Source organism: Mustelus asterias, chromosome 15 (assembly GCF_964213995.1).
Source record: "Mustelus asterias chromosome 15, sMusAst1.hap1.1, whole genome shotgun sequence".
NCBI lineage: Eukaryota > Metazoa > Chordata > Chondrichthyes > Carcharhiniformes > Triakidae > Mustelus > Mustelus asterias.
Genome location: NC_135815.1, coordinates 102,719,547 through 102,742,862, shown reverse-complemented (window position 1 = coordinate 102,742,862; position 23,316 = coordinate 102,719,547). Strand labels below are relative to the sequence as shown.

Here is a 23,316-nt window from a genome sequence, read left to right as displayed (position 1 = left end):
TGTCTGGTTCGGCCATTGACGTGAATGAGAATTGGTGGGAACAGTAACTTTGACCTTTGTAGCTAAGCAAATGGGGTTGCTAAGCGACAGGGGGAAGAAGAAACTGGATTCTGCAGACCAATGAAATCCCATGATGTCAGAGGGTAGAATGCAATTGGTTAAGGTATATGACAACTGTTAACAGTGATTGATTTGAACTAATAATGATTGGTTCATAACCACTGGATGGGCAGGAAAAGCAAACTTGAGAAATGTGTAATTGTTTTGACGGAAGTATTGTAACCTCAGAGTGGTTTTGGAATACTCAAGGCCTTCACTGCCAGAGAGGCATCGGACTGCCCAATGCTACCCTCCCCCATCAATCGTTGGTCAAATAAAGATACATCTTTAAACGGGACACTGGCTTTGTTAGTCATTGTATTAGCTGACGTATTGGCATTACTTAGTCTCTGAAAAGACCCTGCAATAGCGAAGATTATCAATAAAATGTCTGATATTCAAAAAATCCATTGTCCTGGGGTCTTTCAGCAACACATTGGATGTTAAACTCTTTAACAACTCACAGAGTCATAGAATCATAGAGGTTTACACAATGGAAATAGGCCCTTCAGCCCAACTTGTCCATGCCGCCCCTTTTTTAACCCTTAAGCTAGTCCGAATTGCCCACATTTGGCGCATATCCCTCTATACTCATCTTACCCATGTAACTATCTAAATGCTTTTCTAAAGACAAAACTGTACCCGCCTCTACTACTACCTCTGGCAGCTTGTTCCAGACACTCTCCACCCTCTGTGTGAAAAAATTGCCCCTCTGGACACTTTTGTATCTCTCCCCTCTCACCTTAAACCTATGCGCTCTAGTTTCAGACTCCCCTACCTTTGGGAAAAGATGTTGACTATCTACCTGATCTGTGCCCCTCATTATTTTATAGACATCTATAAGATCATCCCTCAGCCTCCTACACTCCAGAGAAAAAAGTCCCAGTCTATCCAGCCTCTGCTTATAACTCAAGCCATCAAGTCCTGGTAGCATCCTAGTAAATCTTTTCTGCATTTTTTCTAGTTTAATAATATCCTTTCTATAATAGGGTGACCAGAATTGCACACAGTATTCCAAGTGTGGCCTTACCAATGTCTTGTACAACTTCAACAAGACGTCCCAACTCCTGTGTTCAATGTCTTGACCGATGAAACCAAGCATGCCGAAAGCTTTCTTCACCACTCTGTCCACCTGTGACTCCACTTTCAAGGAGCTATGAACCTGTCTGCTAGATCTCTTTGTTCTATAACTCTCCCCAATGCCCTACCATTAACTGAGTAAGTCCTGCCCTGGTTCGATCATCCAAAATGCATCACCTTGCATTTATCTAAATTAAACTCCATCTGCCATTCGTCAGCCCACTGGTCCAATTGATCAAGATTCCGTTGCAATCCTAGATAACCTTTTTCACTGTCCATTATGCCACCAATCTTGGCGTCATCTGCAAATTTACTAACTATGCCTACCAAATTCTCATTCAAATCATTAATATAAATGACAAATAACTGTGGGCCCAGCACTGATCCCTGAGGCACACCACTGGTCACAGGCCTCCAGTTTGAAAAACAACCCTCTTCAACTACCCTCTGTCTTCTGTCATCAAGCCAATTTTATATCCATTTGGCTACCTCACCCTGGATCTCGTGAGATTTAACTTTATGCAACAATCTACCATGTGGTAACTTGTCAAAGGCCTTGCTAAAGCCCATATAGAAAACATCAACTGCGTTGTCCTCATCTACCTTCTTGGTTACCCCATCAAAAAATTCAATCAAATTTGTGAGACATGATTTTCCACTCACAAAGCCATGCTGACTGTCCTTAATCAGTCCTTGCATCTCTAAATGCCTGTAGATCCTGTCTCTCAAAATACTTTCTAACAACTTATCCACTACAGATGTGAGGCTCACCAGCCTGTAGTTCCCAGGCGTTTCCCTGCTGCCCTTCTTAAACAAAGGCACAACATTTGCCACCCTCCAATCTTCAGGCACCTCACCTGTGACTATCGATGATTCAAATATTTCTGCTAGGGGACCCATGATCTCCTCCCTAGCCTCTCACAGCGTCCTGGGATACACTTCATCAGGTTCCAGGGATTTATCTACCTTGATGTGCTTTAAGACTTCCAGCACCTCCTTCGCTGTTATATGTACATTCCTCAAGACATCACTATCTGTTTTCCCAAGTTCCCTAACATTCATGCTTTTCTCAACAGTAAATACTGATGAGAAATATTCATTTAGGATCTCACCTATCTCTTGTGGATCCACACATAGATGACTTTGTTGATCCTTAAAAGGCTCTACTCTCTCCCTAGTTACTCTTTTGCCCTTTATGTATTTGTAGGAGCTCTTTGGATTCTCTTTTGCCTTATCTGCCAAAACAATCTCATGTCCCTTTTTTGCCCTCCTGATTTCTCTCTTAACTCTACTCCTACACCCCCTATACTCTTCAAGGGTCTACTTGATCCCAGCTGCCTATGCATGTCATGTGCCTCCTTCTTCTTCTTGACCAGGGCCTCAATATCCCAAGTCATCCAGAGTTCCCTACTTCTACCAGCTTGCCCTTCACTCCAAGAGGAATGTGTTTACCCTGAACTCTGGTTGACACACTTTTGAAAGCCTCCCACTTACCAGACGTCCCTTTGCCTTTCCACAGACTCCCCCAATTAACCGTTGAAAGTTCCTGCCTGATACCATCAAAATTGGCCTTGTCCCAATTTAGAATTTTAACTTTTGGGCCAGACTTATTATTCTCCATAGCTATCTTAAAACTAATAGAATTATGGTCATTGGTCCCAAAGTGATCCCTCACTAACACTTCTGTCACCTGCCCTTCCTTATTTCCCAAGAGGAGGTCAAGTTTTGCCCCCTCTCTAGTCGGGCCATCCACATACTGAATGAGAAATTCAACAAATTTCTCTCCATCCAACCCTCTAATACTATAGCTGTCCCAGTCAATTTTGGAAAAGTTAAAATCTCCGACTATTACCACCCTATTTTTCTTGGAGCTATCTGTAATCTCCTTACATATTTGCTCCTCAATTTCCCACCGACTATTTGGGGGCCTTTAGTACAACCCTATCAAAGTGATTTCCCCCTTCTTATTTCTCAGTTCTACCCATATAGACTCAGTGGCCGAACCCTCGGATATATCCCCTCTCAGTACGGCCGTGATGCTTTCCCTAATCAAAAGCGCATCTCCCCCTCCTCTCTTACCTCCTGTTCTATCTTTCCTATAGCATCTGTACCCTGGAACATTGAGCTGCCAGTCCTGTCCTTCCCTTAGCCATGTTTCAGTAATTGCTATAATATCCCAGTCCCGCATACCCATCCATGCCCTGAGTTCATCTGCCTTGTCCATCAGGCCTCTTGCATTGAAATAAATGCAGTTTAATCTGGACTTCCCTTGCTCTCTGTCTTGCTTTTGCCTGATCTGTCTGGTACTAGGATTACTGACACTGCCTTTACTACTTAATGTGCTCTCTTTAACTTCTGTGCTGTCCTCAAACTTTACGAGTGGAAAATCATGTCTCACAAATTTAATTGAGTTTTTTGAAGGGGTAGCCAAGAAGGTAGATGAGGGCAGTGCAGTTGATGTTGTCTACATGGAATTTAGCAAGGCGTTTGACAAGGTACCGCATGGTAGGTTGTTGCATAAAGTTAAATCTCACGGGATCCAGGGTGAGGTATCTAAATGGATACAAAATTGACTTCTTGACAGAAGCCAGAGGGTGGTTGTAGAGAGTTGTTTTTCAAATTGGAGGCCTGTGACCAGCGGTGTGCCTCAGGGATCAGTGCTGGGCCCACTGTTATTTGTCATTTATATTAATGATTTGGATGAGAATATAGGGGGCATGGTTAGTAAGTTTGCAGATGACACCAAGATAGGTGGCATAGTGGACAATTGCAACGGGATGTTGATCAATTGGGCCAGTGGGCTGACGAATGGCAGATGGAGTTTAATTTAGACAAATGCGAGGTGATGCATTTTGATAGATTGAACCAGGGCAGGACTTACTCAGTTAATGTTAGGGCATTGGGGAGAGTTATAGAACAAAGAGATCTAGCGGACAGGTTCATAGCTCCTTGAAAGTGGAGTCACAGGTGGACAGAGTGGTGAAGAAGGTATTTGGCATGCTTGGTTTCATCGGTCAGAACATTGAACACAGGAGTTGGGACGTCTTGTTAAAGTTGTACAAGACATTGGTAAGGCCACACTTGGAATACTGTGTTCAATTCTGGTCACCCTATTATAGAAAGGATATTATTAAACTAGAATGAGTGCAGAAAAGATTTACTAAGATGCTACCGGGACTTGATGGATTGAGTTATAAGGAGAGGCTGAATAGACTGGGATCTTTTTTCTCTGGAGCGCAGGAGGCTGAGGGGTGACCTTATAGAGGTCTATAAAATAATGAGGGGCACAGACAAGGTAGGTAGTCAATATCTTTTCCCGAAGGTAGCGGAGTCTAAAACTAGAGGGCATAGGTTTAAGGTGAGAGGGGAGAGATACAAAAGTGTCCAGAGGGGCAGTTTTTTCACACAGAGGATGGTGAGTGTCTGGAACAAGCTGCCAGAGGTAGTAGTAGGGGCGGGTACAATTTTATCTTTTAAAAAGCATTCAGATAGTTACATGGGTAAGATGGGTATAGAGGGATATGGGCCAAATGGGGGCCATTGGGATGAGCTTAGGGGTTTTAAAGAAAAAGGGTGGCATGGACAAGTTGGGCCGAAGGGCCTGTTTCCATGCTGTAAATCTCTATGACTCTGTGACATCTCTTCTGTCTCCCTACTGCTTTGGGTCCCACCCCCCTGCCAAACTAGTTTAAACCCTCCCAAGTGGCTCTAGCAAATCTCCCCGCCAGGATGTTAGTCCCCCTCCAGTTCAGGTGTAACCCGTCCCTCTTGAACAGGTCACGCCTTCCCCAGAAGTGATCCCAATGATCCAAAAGTCTAAATCCCAGCCCCTTGCACTAGCTCTCAAATCATGCATTCATCTGCCTAATCTTTCTATTCCTGCTCCAGCCATGCAGATATGGAAGAAATGTGCTGTGAAACTTAGAATAGTTACAAGCGTCAATAATTCCACTCTGCTGAAAACACTGTCAGTCAGTTACTATGCCAGTGAGTGACTTCATCAGTCAGTCTCCCTTTCGGTCAGTCTCTCTGTCGGTCAGTCTCCTTGTCGGTCAGTCTCTCTGTCGGTCAGTCTCTCTGTCGGTCAGTCAATCTGTCGGCCAGTCTCCCTGTCGGTCAGTCTCTCTGTCGGTCAGTCTCTCTGTCGGTCAGTCTCTCTGTCACTCAGACTCTCTGTCGGTCAGTCTCTCTGTCGGTCAGTCTCTCTGTTGGTCAGTCTCTCTGTCGGTCAGTCTCTCTGTCGGTCAGTCTCTCTGTTGGTCAGTCTCCCTTTCGGTCAGTCTCTCTGTTGGTCAGTCTCCCTTTCGGTCAGTCTCTCTGTCGGTCAGTCTCTCTGTTGGTCAGTCTCTCTGTTGGTCAGTCTCCCTTTTGGTCAGTCTCTCTGTCGGTCAGTCTCTCTGTTGGTCAGTCTCCCTTTTGGTCAGTCTCTCTGTCACTCAGACTCTCTGTCGGTCAGTCTCTCTGTCGGTCAGTCTCTCTGTTGGTCAGTCTCTCTGTCGGTCAGTCTCTCTGTCGGTCAGTCTCTCTGTTGGTCAGTCTCCCTTTCGGTCAGTCTCTCTGTTGGTCAGTCTCCCTTTCGGTCAGTCTCTCTGTCGGTCAGTCTCTCTGTTGGTCAGTCTCTCTGTTGGTCAGTCTCCCTTTTGGTCAGTCTCTCTGTCGGTCAGTCTCCCTTTTGGTCAGTCCCTCTGTCGGTCAGTCTCTCTGTCGGTCAGTCTCTCTGTCGGTCAGTCTCTCTGTTGGTCAGTCTCCCTTTCGGTCAGTCTCTCTGTCGGTCAGTCTCCCTGTTGGTCAGTCTCTCTGTCGGTCAGTCTCTCTGTCGGTCAGTCTCCCTTTCGGTCAGTCTCTCTGTCGGTCAGTCTCTCTGTTGGTCAGTCTCCCTTTTGGTCAGTCTCTCTGTTGGTTAGTCTCTCTGTTGGTCAGTCTCTCTGTCGGTCAGTCTCTCTGTCGGTCAGTCTCTCTGTCGGTCAGTCTCTCTGTTGGTCAGTCTCCCTTTCGGTCAGTCTCTCTGTCGGTCAGTCTCTCTGTCGGTCAGTCTCCCTTTCGGTCAGTCTCTCTGTCGGTCAGTCTCTCTGTCGGTCAGTCTCCCTTTCGGTCAGTCTCTCTGTTGGTCAGTCTCTCTGTTGGTCAGTCTCTCTGTCGGTCAGTCTCCCTTTCGGTCAGTCTCTCTGTTGGTCAGTCTCTCTGTTGGTCAGTCTCCCTTTTGGTCAGTCTCTCTGTTGGTCAGTCTCCCTTTTGGTCAGTCTCTCTGTTGGTCAGTCTCCCTTTCGGTCAGTCTCTCTGTTGGTCAGTCTCTCTGTCGGTCAGTCTCTCTGTTGGTCAGTCTCCCTTTCGGTCAGTCTCTCTGTCGGTCAGTCTCTCTGTCGGTCAGTCTCTCTGTCAGTCAGTCTCTCTGTTGGTCAGTCTCCCTTTCGGTCAGTCTCTCTGTCGGTCAGTCTCTCTGTCGGTCAGTCTCCCTTTCGGTCAGTCTCTCTGTTGGTCAGTCTCTCTGTCGGTCAGTCTCTCTGTCGGTCAGTCTCTCTGTTGGTCAGTCTCTCTGTCAGTCAGTCTCTCTGTCGGTCAGTCTCCCTTTCGGTCAGTCTCTCTGTCGGTCAGTCTCTCTGTCGGTCAGTCTCTCTGTCGGTCAGTCTCTCTGTCGGTCAGTCTCTCTGTTGGTCAGTCACTCTGTCAGTCGGTTACTCTGCTGGTCAGACAGTAACTGTGGAGAGACGTGAATGTTTAGAATCTTACTGTGTAAGTTTGAATCAGTTTTCATGAAGTTTTACACCCGGAGAATGGACTGCGGCTGCTGTTCTCTCCCCAGGCACTGATTGGCTGTTGTGTTGAGATGGAGACATGCCTTAATGGTATTCTTTAATTTGATTATCTTTTCTGGAGTTGGGTTTTATTTGTTGAAAATTTTGGATTTTTAGTTGAAAAAGGATCTGTTGGATTGTGTTTGGTTTGGTGACAGAACAACAGAAGACATCGTCATGCTGATTCTCTGGCTTCCTGAAACTCCCCCAGCTAACAAATGGTTAATACTGAGCAGCTAGTCCCTGGATTAGTATCTGCTGATTAACCTAATCTATCAATTAGTTCAATCGTTTTATGGGAAAACAATTAAATAAACCAGTGCAAATTGGCCAGGTGTGCTTGGCCCTTGGAGTAAAGGTTTATGTTTGATTTCTCAAAGTGTGAGGATGGGTTGTTTGGTTCTTTTGAAGATGTTCTTTGTGATGTTTGCTGTTCTTCACACCATTGAACCATGTGCTACTTGGACACGTAGAGCAGAAACAGCAGGAAATGAGAAAGTGAGTCAGAGCTTTTGGAACTTTCTTTAAAAGCCTCAAATCATCTTGTGTAAAAAAGAAATGAACCCTGAGATTTTTTTTTAAAGAAAATTTAAATCTGCTTTATTGGGTTTTTTGAGTTTCTGCAGGAAATTCTGGTTCTTGAGTTTGCATTTTGAATATAATAATTCAAAAATCTCGTTCGATCTGTTTTGCTCTATTATCCATCTTTGAAAAAATGGACTATTTGTTTCTAAATCAAATTATTCCTACTTAAAAATTGTAAAGAATGAAACAAAACTGTTGACACTTCCATAACTTCTGTGTTTATTCTCCCTGTGAACTGGATATCAGTCTGAAGTTTAACAGGACATTGCTGCTCCTGGACTCTCTGATGTGGGTACAGATGTTTTATTTAGTCTGGTTGTACTGCGGAAAAACAGCAAAAACTCTGGTAACTTGTCATTTATCTAAAATAACTAAGTGTTGATGAAATCCTGTGATTCATTTAATATGTTTCCATCAGTATATCAGTGGGTGCAGTGAAGAGGTGATTATTTAACTAGATTAAACCAAACCTGTGGTCTATTTGTTGTAAACTCTAGTCACTGAACAATAGTTAAATCCTAACGTTAGCTCCAAGCTGGTCATTTTCAAAAATGATTAAAATTTTGTCTTGCCAGACTGAGCAGTAAGTTCTGTTAGCCCTTATGTCAAACCTGGTTTGGATCATATGTGGAGAACAGTATTGAGTTCAAGTACCTACTCTCCCTGGTTCTATTTTATTTATCTAGTCATAGGCAGATTATCCCTTGGTTTCTCTTCCTGCTCCTCTATCTCTGAGGATCTATCCTCGGGCCTTTCTATTTCTTACCTACTTTCTGCCACAAGTGATATTATTCAAACACACTTGGTGCTGGCTGTTGTGGAATCTCTCACCCTCGTTTCTCTATTGTTGTTAAGTTGTCTGCCTGCTTATCTGAAATTCAGTATTGGATGAGCAGAAATGATCTGCAATTAGATGTTAGGGTAATTGAAACCTTTGTTTTCAGTCCAAACTCCTTTCCTTAGCCAGGAAATCCATCCCTCTCCTTGGCAACAAGGCTGAACCAGACTGTTAACAACCTTTTGTGTTATAAGACTGATTATTTCCACCTTGTCTCACCTCTGCCTCTGAAGCACACATCAATGTTGATTATTCTAACACAACTGACCAGCCTCCTACCTCCTTGAACCTGAGGCATCCAGAGCTCTCACCAAAGCCTCACTTGCCCATCTCGCCTGTGCTCGCCGTCCTTCGCTCCTGGTTAAACAATGCAACGCTTGCAAAATTCTCATCCTTGTTTTCAATTTGCAACAGGGCCTCTCTAATCTCCTACAACCAAAGAACAATACAGCACAGGAACAGGCCCTTCGGCCCTCCAAGCCCGTGCCGCTCCCTGGTCCAAACTAGACCATTCTTTTGTATCCCTCCATTCCCACTCCGTTCATATGGCTGTCTAGATAAGTCTTAAACGTTCCCAGTGTGTCCGCCTCCACCACCTTGCCCGGCAGCGCATTCCAGGCCCCCACCACCCTCTGTGTAAAATATGTCCTTCTGATATCTGTGTTAAACCTCTCCCCCCTTCACCTTGAACCTATGACCCCTCGTGAACGTCACCACCGACCTGGGGAAAAGCCTCCCACCGTTCACCCTATCTATGCCTTTCATAATTTTATACACCTCTATTAAGTCTCCCCTCATCCTCCGTCTTTCCAGGGAGAACAACCCCAGTTTACCCAATCTCTCCTCGTAACTAAGCCCCTCCATACCAGGCAACATCCTGGTAAACCTCCTCTGTACTCCAAAGCCTCCACGTCCTTCTGGTAGTGTGGCGACCAGAACTGGACGCAGTACTCCAAATGCGGCCGAACCAATGTTCTATACATACCCTTTGAGATCTCTGCACCCGTTTAATTCTGGCCTCTTGAGTATCTCCATTTTAATCACTCCACCACTTGTGGCTTTGCCTTCAGTTAGCTGGATCCTAAGCGCTGGAATCTCTCCCACCTCTCTCTCCCTTTTGAAAAATGTTCCTTTTTTACAACTGGCTCTAGTCACCAGTCCTGATCTCACCTTCTGGTTGGAGGGGAATTAGAGGATGCTAAACTGTCAGACAGCACACTGATTTCACTTCACAAATATTGATAGCTGGAGTGAGCTGATCACTAATCAACAATCTTATTTAAATATTCCAAACAGTATGAGCTGGTTTGGAAATCGAGATGATGCATTGAAATTCCTTCTGACATTGATGAGATTTGGGTTGGGTGAGATGGGATTTTTTTTTCTGTGGTAACGATGATGCTCAGTTCCAGCGGACGATAATCTACCTGGATACACATTTTTAATAATCTAGTAACTGCTGTGCTGAAATTTATTCTTGAGAATATTAACTTGAGCAGTAGAGAGGTGTGTGCTGAAACTCAGCATTAACTGTATATTTATGAATTTAAATCGGACGGCAGCTGATTTCTGGTACAACTTGATTTTGTTTCTTTTAAAACCTGATTTTGTTTTTTGCTTTTAGAAAAATCTGAGGGATCAAACTGAAACATCAAGGCGGGGTAAGATTCTGTTTAAATTTAGTTTTTTAATAACATTCCCGTAGCTGTTTGTTTCCCCAAATTATTACTTTTTAAAAAAAACCCCCAACAAAATTACAATCTAATCTTTCAGAGCGTTCTAATGAGTTGTGAATTATACTTTGTGTTGTAGCATCTACCATCAATAATGGGGTTAATCTTTTGAATGTTAATGTTCTTATCCCACTGTGGTGAAGCCCACTTATTTTACAGTTTATGATTTGCTGTGTTCCAAAACCAATTCTGATACATTCTCCTCATTTTTTAAAAATACTTTTCCAATTCAATCAAATCAAGTCTAATTCAGAGTCTCAACAAGTTGAGACATTTCCAATCCAGGCTGACAAGACAGGGCATGCAATCCTCGACCCTGTCTTGGGCCTGATCTTCATGAGCCAAGCTGATTGGAGTAGGGGGAGAATTCCTCCTCCAAGGCTTGATCTCATTTGCATCCCAGCCAAAAGGCCAAGATACCGCTTTTAAAAATTGCTTCATATGAAGCTTAAATGCAACCCAATGACCTCAACCAAGTGCAGCATCCGCATAACTACACTTGATCTTAGCCAAAAGGCCGAGAAGCGAATTGTTACTGTGCAGAAGGAGGCCATTTGGCCCATCGTGTTGGCACTGGATTGGTTTAAAGTTCTCCAAACGGAACTTTGTTTTTCACTGACCCGGTATTTGTTTTAGTGACAGCTGCAATTTGTGTACATGTCCTTTTAGCAGCTTTCCTTGATGCAATGTTTGAATTGGGAGGAAGTACAGGTGGATATTTTGACTGTTGAAGTTTGATATTGTTTTGTGGGAGCCACAGGGAAATGTACTGTTGGTTTAGTTCAGTGAGGCTGATAACTGGATGCTTCTGGTGATCCGGATAACTCTTCCTCTGGAAGAGGGTCATTGCCTTTTCTGGAAACTTGAGGCCCAGAAATGTGGAAGAAATTATTTACTGGCTTGCATTCACATTCCTAAGTTTGTTTTCTTTTATTGCTTTGTGTGATTGGCTGGGCTGTGTGGACTTTTTGGCTGCCCTACCACATCACTATTCCAAATGACATGCCTGCAAATGCTTGTGGGAGGGCTGCACTTTCTCACAGAACAGAAGCAATGGCTGCATTCACGTTGCTGATTTGCGCTGTTTTGTAGAGTGTAGACTCAATAGAAACCTGTCTGGGACTCGATCCTCATAGAGTCATAAACGTTTACAGCATGGAAACAGGCCCTTCAGCCCAACTTGGCAATGCCACCCTTTTTTTTTAAACCACTAAGCAAGCCCCAATTGCCCACATTTGGCCCATTTCCTTCTATACCCATGTAACTGTCTAAATGCTTTTTAAAAGACAAAGATGTACCCGCCTTTACTACTACTTCTGGCAGCTTGTTCCAGACACTCACCACCCTCTGTGTGAAAAAATTGGACCCTTTTCTATCTCTCCCCTCTCATCTTAAACCTATGCCCTCTAGTTTTTGACTCCCCTACCTTTGGGAAAAGATATTGACTATCTCGCTGATCTATGCCCCTCGTTATTTTATAGATCTCTATAAGATCACCCCTAAGCCTCCTACGCTCCAGAGAAAAAAGTCCCAGTCTATCCAGCCTCTCCTTATAACTCAAACCATCAAGTCCCGATAGCATCTAGTAAATCTTTTCTGCACTCTTTCTAGTTTAATAATATCCTTTCTACAATAGGGTAACCAGAATTGCACACAGTATTCCAAGTGTGGCCTTATCAATGTCTTGCACAACTTCAACATGTCCCAACTCCTGTATTCAATGTTCTGACCAATGTCCTGTCTTAATAACCTTTCTAGATTGCTATGTTTATAATTATGAATTGGAAGTAAACCTGGAGCAAGAGGGAACATTCACCATGATGTACAGTAAAGCCACTTGTTCAACTCTGCATGGAATTGGTCATTCAACTTCTTCTGAAATGATCTTTGTTCAGACTCTGGGTCATGATGGGGGGTTGGGGGGGGATCTGGTTAGGAACCAATGACATTTTGTTTAAAGTAGGTAAAGTTTGAGATTCAAGATGTTTATTCAGTGAATAAAATCACAAGACTCCATGGCTTTTGAACAAATCTGAGTAAACTCTGCAAGTTTGCAATATCTATCTTGGGCTTTAACGTTCAAGATAAGTATAAGGTACCTAGAATTATCAGGTGAAATATAGCTGGACACACGAAGATGCAACCAAACCAGAGTCCATGGATTTCTCAAACCAGTCCAGACATATTTGTCACACTGGAAGCCAATTTCACTGAAACTATATCTTTCTCATTTAAGGTCTCATTTTGGAATTCTCTCAAAGATTTGATGAATTGAGTATTGTTGAAAAAAGACATCTTTTGGAAACTTTTCACTTCACACTCATCAGGACAATTGGAAGAATAGCATTGTCAGGGGAAACAACTTTATCCTGAGTGAGAAGAAAGTGCTGATTGGTTGGCAGGTGTTGCCAAGGAGAATGCACCAGTTAATGGTGACTAAAATTGATTCTGGTCAAGGCAACACCCTAAGGAATGAATCAACGAATGGCTGTGTTTAAAGATGTGCAGATTAGCTGGATTGCCCCTTGGTGTCTGAAGATCTGTAGGTTAGGTGGATTGGCCATGGTAAATGTGTGGGGTTGTGGGGATATAGAATATAGAACATAGAACAGTACAGCACAGAACAGGCCCTTCGGCCCACGATGTTGTGCCGAGCTTTATCTGAAACCAACTCCTTATCATCCTGGTGTGCTCCATGTGCCTATCCAATAACCGCTTAAATGTTCCTAAAGTGTCTGACTCCACTATCACTGCAGGCAGTCCATTCCACACCCCAACCACTCTCTGCGTAAAGAACCTACCTCTGATATCCTTCCTATATCTCCCACCACGAACCCTATAGTTATGCCCCCTTGTAATAGCTCCATCCACCCGAGGAAATAGTCTTTGAACGTTCACTCTATCTATCCCCTTCATCATTTTATAAACCTCTATTAAGTCTCCCCTCAGCCTCCTCCGCTCCAGAGAGAACAGCCCTAGCTCCCTCAACCTTTCCTCATAAGACCTACCCTCCAAACCAGGCAGCATCCTGGTAAATCTCCTCTGCACTCTTTCCAGTGCTTCCACATCCTTCTTATAGTGAGGTGACCAGAACTGCACACAATATTCCAAATGTGGTCTCACCAAGGTCCTGTACAGTTGCAGCATAACCCCACGGCTCTTAAACTCCAACCCCCTGTTAATAAAAGGTAACACACTATAGGCCGCCTTCACAGCTCTATCCACTTGAGTGGCAACCTTTAGAGATCTGCTGATATGGACCCCAAGATCTCTCTGTTCTTCCACAGTCTTCAGAACCCTACCTTTGACCCTGTAATCCACATTTAAATTAGTCCTACCAAAATGAATCACCTCACATTTATCAGGGTTAAACTCCATTTGCCATTTTTCAGCCCAGCTTTGCATCCTATCTATGTCTCTTTGCAGCCTAACCAACCACCGAAGTAAGACGAACCAGTCTATAATTACCAGGGTCATTTCTATTCCCTTTCTTAAACAGAGCCCTCCACCTCATCCACTACTCCACCAATCTTGGTGTCCTCAGCAAATTTACTGATCCACCCTTCAGCCCCCTCCTCTAAGTCATTAATAAAAATCACAAAGAGTAGAGGACCAAGCACTGATCCCTGTGGCACTCCGCTAGCAACCTGCCTCCAGTCCGAAAATTTTCCATCCACCACCACCCTCTGTCTTCGATCAGATAGCCAGTTACCTATCCAATCGGCCAACTTTTCCTCTATCCCACACCTCCTCATTTTCATCATAAGCCGACCATGGGGGACCTTATCAAACGCCTTACTAAAATCCATGTATATGACATCAACTGCCCTACCTTCATCAACACACTTAGTTACCTCCTCAAAAAATTCTATCAAATTTGTGAGGCACGACTTGCCCTTCACGAATCCGTGCTGACTATCCCGGATTAATCCGCATCTTTCTAAATGGTCGTAAATCCCATCCCTAAGGACCTTTTCCATCAATTTACCAACCACCGAAGTAAGGCTAACCAGTCTATAATACCAGGGTCATTTCTATTCCCTTTCTTAAACAGAGGAACAACATTCGCCACTCTCCAGTCCTCTGGCACCATCCCCGTGATGTGGAGATGCCGGCGTTGGACTGGGGTAAACACAGTAAGAAGTTTAACAACACCAGGTTAAAGTCCAACAGGTTTATTTGGTAGCAAAAGCCACACAAGCTTTCGAGGCTCGAAAGCTTGCGTGGCTTTTGCTACCAAATAAACCTGTTGGACTTTAACCTGGTGTTGTTAAACTTCTTACCATCCCCGTGGACAGTGAGGACCCAAAGATCAAAGCCAAAGGCTCTGCAATCTCATCCCTTGCCTCCCAAAGAATCCTAGGATATATTTCATCAGGCCCAGGGGACTTATCGACCTTCAGTTTATTCAAAACTGCCAGGACATCCTTCCTCCGAACATCTATTTCCTCCAGCCTATTAGCTTGTTCTCTTCCTCAAAAACATGGCCCCTCTCCTTGGTGAACACTGAAGAAAAGTATTCATTCATCACCTCGCCTATCTCTACTGACTCCATACACAAGTTCCCACTACTATCCTTGACCGGTCTGTGTAAGATGCTCTTTTGGAGAGTCAATGCAGATTTGATGGGCTGAATGTCCTCCTGCACTGTACATGTTCTTTCTGTCTGAAAATAACAGTGCCCTGTGTATTTGTAGCTTCCAGTATACACACACGTGCCAACACTGAATCCATAAAGTTTCTGTATTATAATGATTTTGGATCTGACCATGGAGTTGGCTATTTGTTTTATCTCTTGAGGGGCCAGTTTTGATTCTCGTTGTGTTGTACTGAACAAATGAATGTTTGCTGATCAAGCCAATTGTCTTGTAACTATCTGGAAATACTTTACAGCCAATTCAAGTTCACTGCTAAAATCTGAATGTTTTAAAATCAGCAGGAGCAAAACTGGCTCCAATGCAGTAGCTGGTTCAGATAGTTCATATAAACAACTGTGGTGCTTAATCACCATTACTTCTGCAGTTATTCCAAGGAATTGTGACTTAGAAACTTTTTTTTTCCCTTTTGCAGATGCAGAGGCAGTTTGTGAATTATCTGAGCCACCAAAAATCTCTCCTGGAGGTAAAGCTTTATTGAAGATGGGGCTCAGTGGAAGTTTCCAGAAATTACCAATAAAGTATCTATAGTTACAGTGCCCCCATCTTTTTAATTATAGACCTTAGACCCGGGTTTGATTCCTGGCTTGAGTCACTGTCTGTGTGGAGTTTGCATGTTCTCCCTGTATCTGCGTGGGTTTCCTCCGGGTGCTCCAGTTTCCTCCCACAGTCCAAAAGACGTGCTGGTTAGGTGCATTGGCCATGGTAAATTCTCCCTCCGTGTACCCGAACAGATGCTGGAGTGTGACGACTAGGGGATTTTGACAGTAACTTCATTGCAGTGTTAATGTAAGGCTACTGTGACCTAATAAATAAACTCTAAACTGAAATGGCAATTTATAGAATTAAATTCTGAAAATCTAATTAGCTGTGGGCTAATGTATATAAAAACACCATGGAACATATGGATTATCAGGAACAAACAAATGCTTTCCTCATCCTGCCCTGCTTCAGGCTACAAGTTGCTTCACTTCCACAATATTTCTGACTGGGTTATGCTCTCTGAAAACACCTCTCTTTTCAGGGCTACTGGGTGTGGTTACGATCCAATAGACTAACTGTTAAAAGCGGGAGGACAAGCTGATGAACCCAATTTTTGTTTTAAAATAAAATCCGGGAGTCTTGAGTCTGGTTTGTAGAAATTAAACTCTGTGATATTGCACAATGGGACAGAACAGAAACCCTAGATGGGCACAATGAGAGTGAAACTGCTCGAGGGTTATGTTGCTTGTTTTGTCGTAGTGATTTGGCAGCTAATTTTAAACCAGGAACAATTTCTCTTGCCCTGATGTCCCCTTAATTTGAGAATGTGGGAGAGTCGGTGATTGATTTGCTATCACCCATTGTAGGCATGATGTGGAGATGCCGTTGGACTGGGGTAAACACAGTAAGAAGTCCCACACCAGGTTAAAGTCCAACAGGTTTATTTGGTAGCACGAGCTTTCAGTGCTCCGAGGTGTTGAGACTACCCTTGTAGGCAGGATGCTGAGGCGATGGAATTAGAAAGTTTCAGGATGTTCCCAGTGATAGGGCTGTAATTGTGAAGGGAAACTCTCGGGCTTGAGTTGTTGAACCAAAAGAAATTGATGTTTAATGGAGACAATCAAATTCGGAATGATTGTGCTGCTGTGGTAAGTCTGAGTGGGGTATTTCTGCCGGTCAGTAGCTGGGGGACATTTGGGAATGTATTTTTTAATAAAATGGTGAGTTGTTGAGATATTGCCTGATCTGGGAACGGGATCCATAACCATTTTTTAAAGAGAAGTGGATAAATATTTTGGAGGAAGTGTACTAACAAAGGACTGGGGAGAAAAATGTAGTTGTCTCTTTGAGTTGGCACTGGCTAAATGGTTCCCTGTCAAATTTTGGTTCTGTTCCTTCACTTTTAAACACCAATATTTCCACAGGTTGTTTATTTGAAGTTTCCATTGGAGTGAAGTTTGAAGGTGGCAATTTCAAGGAGTTTGAAGGAATAGAGAAAAGAGTTGCAAGATCGATTGAAACTCTGGTGAGTCGCTCAGTCCACTCCCCGTGATGGAATTCACTGGCAATTTAATCTAAAAACTCCTCTCTATCCCCGCCAGATTAAACAAAAACTTTCAACGTTTTCTCCTTCACTTCAGAAATTACTCCTTCAATGTGTTTGGAGGTAAGTTCCAAATGGTTTCCATCTAATAGTTTAACGGATTTTGTGAGCTGGGTGTAAACTATGTCCAGAGGTTGTAAAGGGTGCTATACAAATGAAAGTCTTTACTGAGTAGCTGGATTACAGCAAGATTGTAAGCATGATCAGATGCTGGTTCAAATTAAATTCTTTCTTTGTGGAGGTGTTTTATTATTTTGGAGTTGATTAATTTAGTGCCTTTGTTTTGCATGTGTTCATTTTCATAAACCAGTTTGCAACCTGTGATATCAATATTTAAAACCCAGTTGGTACGAGGTCAGGTATATTATTCACTCTGCAGTCTGGTGTCTCAATTTACCTTCTATACAAGGTCCCATTTTTTAAAAAAAGGATTAGCTTATTTCCAGTAATTCTACCTTTTTATCCTTCCCCCTCAGGATCGACGCTCCCGGTCTGCTCTTTATCTATTGGCTTTACTTTCATCCCAGCACAGAGGACATCTACCTTCCACTCCAGACTCGGATAAACCTACTGTTGAGAAAGAAAGTAGCAAACCTAAGACTTGGAAAAGCCATATTGTTTTCAACATTAGTTGAAGGTAACTCCCCAAAAGAGAATCTAGCTGAATATTTTTCATGCTTTGAGCTAACTGATATGGTTGTGATGTCTTGGTCAGAGTTAGCCCCTAATTGATCTGAATTTTTCGAGATTATCGATCCTCTTATTCTGCAGATGTGGACGAATGCTCCTCTGGGCTTTCGGTGTGTGACCCTGAAGCCAACTGTTTCAATGCCTTTGGTTTCTATTTTTGTCAATGTACAGAGGGATTTGAAGACCGTTTTCCCAATGCTTCTGGCACCAGTTGTGTGGAGAGTGTAAAATCAGGTATTTATGAATTGAGAGAGATGTGCAAGAATTAGAGTGGATCCCAGCTATCTCATCGAGCTTCAATACTGGTTAAAATATTTCACCACTTGAAAGCAAATTTTATACAATTAACTGAAGACTACCTAACCGATAAGTATCCATATTTCCCCCCTTTGCATGGCAGTTCCAAACCGAATCTGTTCTAAGAATCCCTGAACTGGAGCCTGTTAATTGTTCCAAGTTCCCGTTGTATTTTGTTTCCAAAGGCGTACTGATGTTTGAATTGTTTCCTCTGTAACATCTCCTATTTTAAATGTGATCAGTTTATCGATACTAAAGACAGAATGTGCAGAGTGATGAGAATATTCATTATATTGGAAATCTTCAGACAGGAAGTAGAGAAAATGAGAAGTCCATACTTAAGGTTTTACTGTAATAAGATACTTGTTCCTGACCATGAACATTACAATTCCGGCTTCTTCATAATCCTGAGAACTACGTCTGCCCTTCCAACTTTAAATTGTTGTTTAAAAGTTAAGTCTTTGTTACTGTTTGCCTGCTGAATGTAACTTTCTTCTGAACTGTACCAAATATTAATTGAATGATCCAGGTGGTGTTACCTTCAATTGAGCAACAATAATTCTTTTTAAATTAATTCCTGAGCCTTTGGATTTCTTTGATAAACTGAAGGATCAAGGACAGAATGAGGTTTGTTGATGGGAAATAATTTGGCTGAGATTTTCCTGGTTTTACTTGGACGAAGTGATTCATTGTCCTCTGAATGTTTGTTGGAAGATGGCAGAATTTTCTGATCTCTTGCAGAATGTCAGATTCTCTCATTGTTACTCGTAATTTCAGCAATGATATTGTGGGACTTTCTCAGAATCTGCAATCGTGCTATCACCGCTATCAAATCATACTTTGTAATACAGTAAGTAGTCTCACAACACCAGGTTAAAGTCCAACAGGTTTTTTTGGTAGCACGAGCTTTCGGCTGCTCCTGGTGTTGTGAGACTACTTATTGTGTCTACCCCAGTCCAACGCCGGTAACTCCACATGGCTACCATTTTGTATTAGAGGAAACAAGACACATCTTTTTTTATACCAGTTGTTCCTCTTTTATTGAAAGGGGAAGGTAGAAGCAATGTTTGTATTTTGATGTGATTAGAATATTGAAAGTTCCTGGAAAATCATTGAAGGTATTTTTTTCTTCTTACAGAATCTGGCTTGGGGACCTCACTTGGTTTCCATGACATCCTAGCTGCTATTATCCTGTGTGTGGTTTTAATCCTGGCAATAATCTTAATCCTCCTTTTTGTGATGAGTAAAAGACAAAATAAGAGGGCCTTTGATAGTAAACAGAATTTGGATAGTTCACAGCAAGATATCAACCTTCACTTACTCGAGAGGGAATAAGGATTATTATTCTTTACATTTTGTGAAAACAAGAATAATTAATTTGAGCTACTTGAATGTATAACTGGACAGCAATTGAGTTCAACAATGTGCCAAAACAATTGACTGTGGTGATTTCCTGTTTAGATTATATTGGGCTAGGATTGGAAAGTAATTGGTTCATTTGCTTTATTTGAATGAAGGTTTGTAATTTTATAAAACTGACATTCCTTTACATTCTAGAAACTTGCAGACATCAGTTAAATGCTTCATGGCTGCAGGTGTCATTGTTTATACTCTAACCAATCCCAAGATGTGGATTTTAACCATTGTCATTTGTATCTTTATCAACCTTTTGTTTTTCTAAGTCTGATGATGCCATGTGATTTGGGTTAAATGAGCAAGTTTTGAGAGTTGGGAATGTAATTGTGGCTTGTTGCTCGTCTCCAGTGTTTGGATGGCTTGAGTTGGTCAGGGTCTGTGCCGGCTGGGGAAGAACAGGAAAAGATTGGGAGAGGAATATATTGATTCAACTTTTCAAATCGAATGTAATGTTTACTTCACATTAAACTACTTAAACCATTTTCTTTCAAAGGCAGGAAATAAAGTCTTGGGCTGGAATTTCCGGGCATTCTTGCCAGTGGTATCTTCCAGTCCCGTCGATGGTGACCCCCCGGTCGCTGCCGTTTCCCAATGGCAGGGGGTGTGTAGAATGGGAAACCTCATTGGCAGGATCAGAAACATGCTGTGGAGGTTCAGAAAATCCCACTCTAGAAGTCTGTGAATTTAAATACTCAATCATATGACTTAATAATTGGAGACTTTGCAAAGCTATTTATGTGCTCAAAAATCCACAGTCATTGGATGCTTATATAGATGAGGATGAAAGGTTCCTAAATGTAGGAGATGGTAGTGTTATTGTGTGTGGAACTACTCTATTTATGACTTTATTTCCTGGTTTATGTTTAAATAGCACACTTCGTACTAATTCCCCAAATGTTCATTTTCAAATTCCACATCTGAGTGAAATAAATGATGGTTCCTTTGAAGAGACGTGTGTTTTTCTTAATTAAAATATTTGCCAGAGCATCTCAAAGTTTTGTAAATTTCTACCCAGTCTGCAGAATTTTGCATCAATTACTTATTATTCAGTTGTGTCAAGGTAGACAATTGGTGTATTCATTAGAATAACCTCCTTGCAAAATAATGAAATGACATTGTTACAAAAACCTTGTCTTTTTACATTTGAAGATTTAAGGCTATTGTATGGATTGCAGTTGGTGTTCCGTACATCTTGCAATTGCCTCTGTAATTCTAGTAATTTTTCACCTTTTTGTAAAATTGATTCTGCATCACATCAGAGTGATTAAATTGTGGATACAATTGATGGAATACAAACTACAGCTAAATGTAGTTGAAGTCCAATATCGAGTCAGAGGTTTACAGCATGGAACCAGGCCCTTCGGCCCAATTTGTCCATGCCGCATTTTTTTAAAAACCCCTCAACTAGTCCCAATTGCCTGCATTTGGCCCATATCCCTCTATACCCATCTTACCCATGTAACTCTCTAAATGCTTTTTAAAAGTCAAAATTGTACCCGCCTCTACTACTACCTCTGGCAGCATGTTCCAGACACTCATCACCCTGTGTGTGGAAAAAATTGCCCCTCTGGACCCTTTTGTATCTCTCCCTTCTCACCTTCAACCTATGCCCTCTAGTTTTAGATTCTCCTACCTTTGGGATAAGATATTAACTACCTAGCTGATCTGTGCCCCTCATTATTTTATAGACCTCTATAAGATCACCCCTCAGCCTCCTACACTCCAGAGAAAACAGTCCCAGTCTATCCAGCCTCTCCTTATAACTCGATCCATCAAGTCCGGGTAGCATCCTAGTAAATCTTTCTCTGAATTTCTGAACAAAACCTTGATTCTGCGCAATCAGCATCTGGTAAAGATTAATATTTTGACACTACACCAGTTTGCATTGTCTGAATCAAAATGAGCTGTTAGCCTGTCCCTCCACCTCTTTCCCCAGCCTGTCCCTCCACCTCTTTCCCCAGCCTGTCCCTCCACCTCTTTCCCCAGCCTGTCCCTCCACCTCTTTCCCCAGCCTGTCCCTCCACCTCTTTCCCCAGCCTGTCCCTCCACCTCTTTCCCCAGCCTGTCCCTCCACCTCTTTCCCCAGCCTGTCCCTCCACCTCTTTCCCCAGCCTGTCCCTCCACCTCTTTCCCCAGCCTGTCCCTCCACCTCTTTCCCCAGCCTGTCCCTCCACCTCTTTCCCCAGCCTGTCCCTCCACCTCTTTCCCCAGCCTGTCCCTCCACCTCTTTCCCCAGCCTGTCCCTCCACCTCTTTCCCCAGCCTGTCCCTCCACCTCTTTCCCCAGCCTGTCCCTCCACCTCTTTCCCCAGCCTGTCCCTCCACCTCTTTCCCCAGCCTGTCCCTCCACCTCTTTCCCCAGCCTGTCCCTCCACCTCTTTCCCCAGCCTGTCCCTCCACCTCTTTCCCCAGCCTGTCCCTCCACCTCTTTCCCCAGCCTGTCCCTCCACCTCTTTCCCCAGCCTGTCCCTCCACCTCTTTCCCCAGCCTGTCCCTCCACCTCTTTCCCCAGCCTGTCCCTCCACCTCTTTCCCCAGCCTGTCCCTCCACCTCTTTCCCCAGCCTGTCCCTCCACCTCTTTCCCCAGCCTGTCCCTCCACCTCTTTCCCCAGCCTGTCCCTCCACCTCTTTCCCCAGCCTGTCCCTCCACCTCTTTCCCCAGCCTGTCCCTCCACCTCTTTCCCCAGCCTGTCCCTCCACCTCTTTCCCCAGCCTGTCCCTCCACCTCTTTCCCCAGCCTGTCCCTCCACCTCTTTCCCCAGCCTGTCCCTCCACCTCTTTCCCCAGCCTGTCCCTCCACCTCTTTCCCCAGCCTGTCCCTCCACCTCTTTCCCCAGCCTGTCCCTCCACCTCTTTCCCCAGCCTGTCCCTCCACCTCTTTCCCCAGCCTGTAATTCTTCAGTAAAGTAAATGAGGTTTCTGTTCAGATTGATCTGGCTGAATTCTCTCTGGCCTGACTCACCACCAAGCTGTTTATTAACTAAACTGAACTGATCTTCTTTTGGGCCTAAGCAGATTTTTGTCAATAATTTGCATATCTGTAAAGCAAAGTCTAATTTGATCTTTTTAATGTCTCTCCCACACCCGCCTCGCTGCAGTACAGATCCTGTGCCAGTGTTCAGATTACTCCAGTGCTTTCCAGATTTTGGGTATATAACGCTAGTGTTAGTCTGTGTTAAATGCCACTCACTGACTAAAGTTGCCTTTTTGCGCCTCTTTCCCCCGCCCCCCCACCCCCCATTGCAGCAATTTAGGAATTGCCACTTGCTTTTTGAAATTTGGGTTGGTTAAGGGTCATGTGATCATGAGCCTCATGCGTGATTCTGACTGGTCCTTTGGATTGTCTTAATATTTTGAGATTCCAGGATAAATGAGTCTGCTGTTTAATTCAGTAGGTTACATCTTCCGCCACGCTTGTGGTTAGGTTGGGCATCTTTGGCGCTAAGCCAGTATTCAGCATTCCTCTGTTCTGTGATTATTCTAAAGCGGATTCAACAACTCTAACTTCAATGGAGTTGATGACCAGTTGGAATTTTTAATTGGTTTTCAGGACGTGAGCATTGCTGGCAAGGGTAATATTTATTGGTTTACTGGATGCCCCTGGTGGGATGAACTGCTGCAGTCACCTACAGTGCTGTTGGCAAGGGAGGTCCGGACACAGCAACTGTGAAGGACGTAGTTCCACGCCAGGATGGTGAGTGGCTAGGTGGTGTTCCTATGCATCTGCTTCCCTTGTCCTTCTCTAGGTGGTAGAGTTTTTGGGTTTGGAAGGTGCTATTGAAGAGGCATTGGTGAGTTTCTGCTTGGAGCTTAGATTGTACACACTGCTAATACTGTACATGGGTGGTGGAGGGGTTGAAAGTTTAGACTGAGCAGCTTGGTGTTGTTGGAGCCTCTGTCATCCTGGCAAATGGAGAATATTTATTGCTGCTACAGTTTGGGGTGGGGGAGGAGGTGGCAAAGAAACACAAAAGGCAACTCTTGTCAGTGAGTGACATTTAACACAGACAACCAGAGTGTTATATACCCAAAATCTGGAGAGCACT

At 43.5% G+C, this 23,316-nt stretch overlaps 1 protein-coding gene across 1 annotated transcript in view; it reads left to right on the top strand.

Moving 5' to 3' along the window:
* The first annotated feature begins 7,358 nt into the window (after positions 1–7,358).
* The window catches only part of LOC144504762 (uncharacterized), a 32,446-nt gene continuing 16,488 nt past the window's right edge, over positions 7,359–23,316 (top strand). The window contains exons 1-8 of the mRNA XM_078230506.1: positions 7,359–7,469; positions 10,019–10,055; positions 15,198–15,248; positions 16,690–16,790; positions 16,906–16,931; positions 17,345–17,505; positions 17,640–17,792; positions 18,994–19,098. Of these exons, the coding sequence (XP_078086632.1) occupies positions 7,359–7,469; positions 10,019–10,055; positions 15,198–15,248; positions 16,690–16,790; positions 16,906–16,931; positions 17,345–17,505; positions 17,640–17,792; positions 18,994–19,098 (745 nt within the window). The remainder of the gene's footprint in view (positions 7,470–10,018; positions 10,056–15,197; positions 15,249–16,689; positions 16,791–16,905; positions 16,932–17,344; positions 17,506–17,639; positions 17,793–18,993; positions 19,099–23,316) is intronic.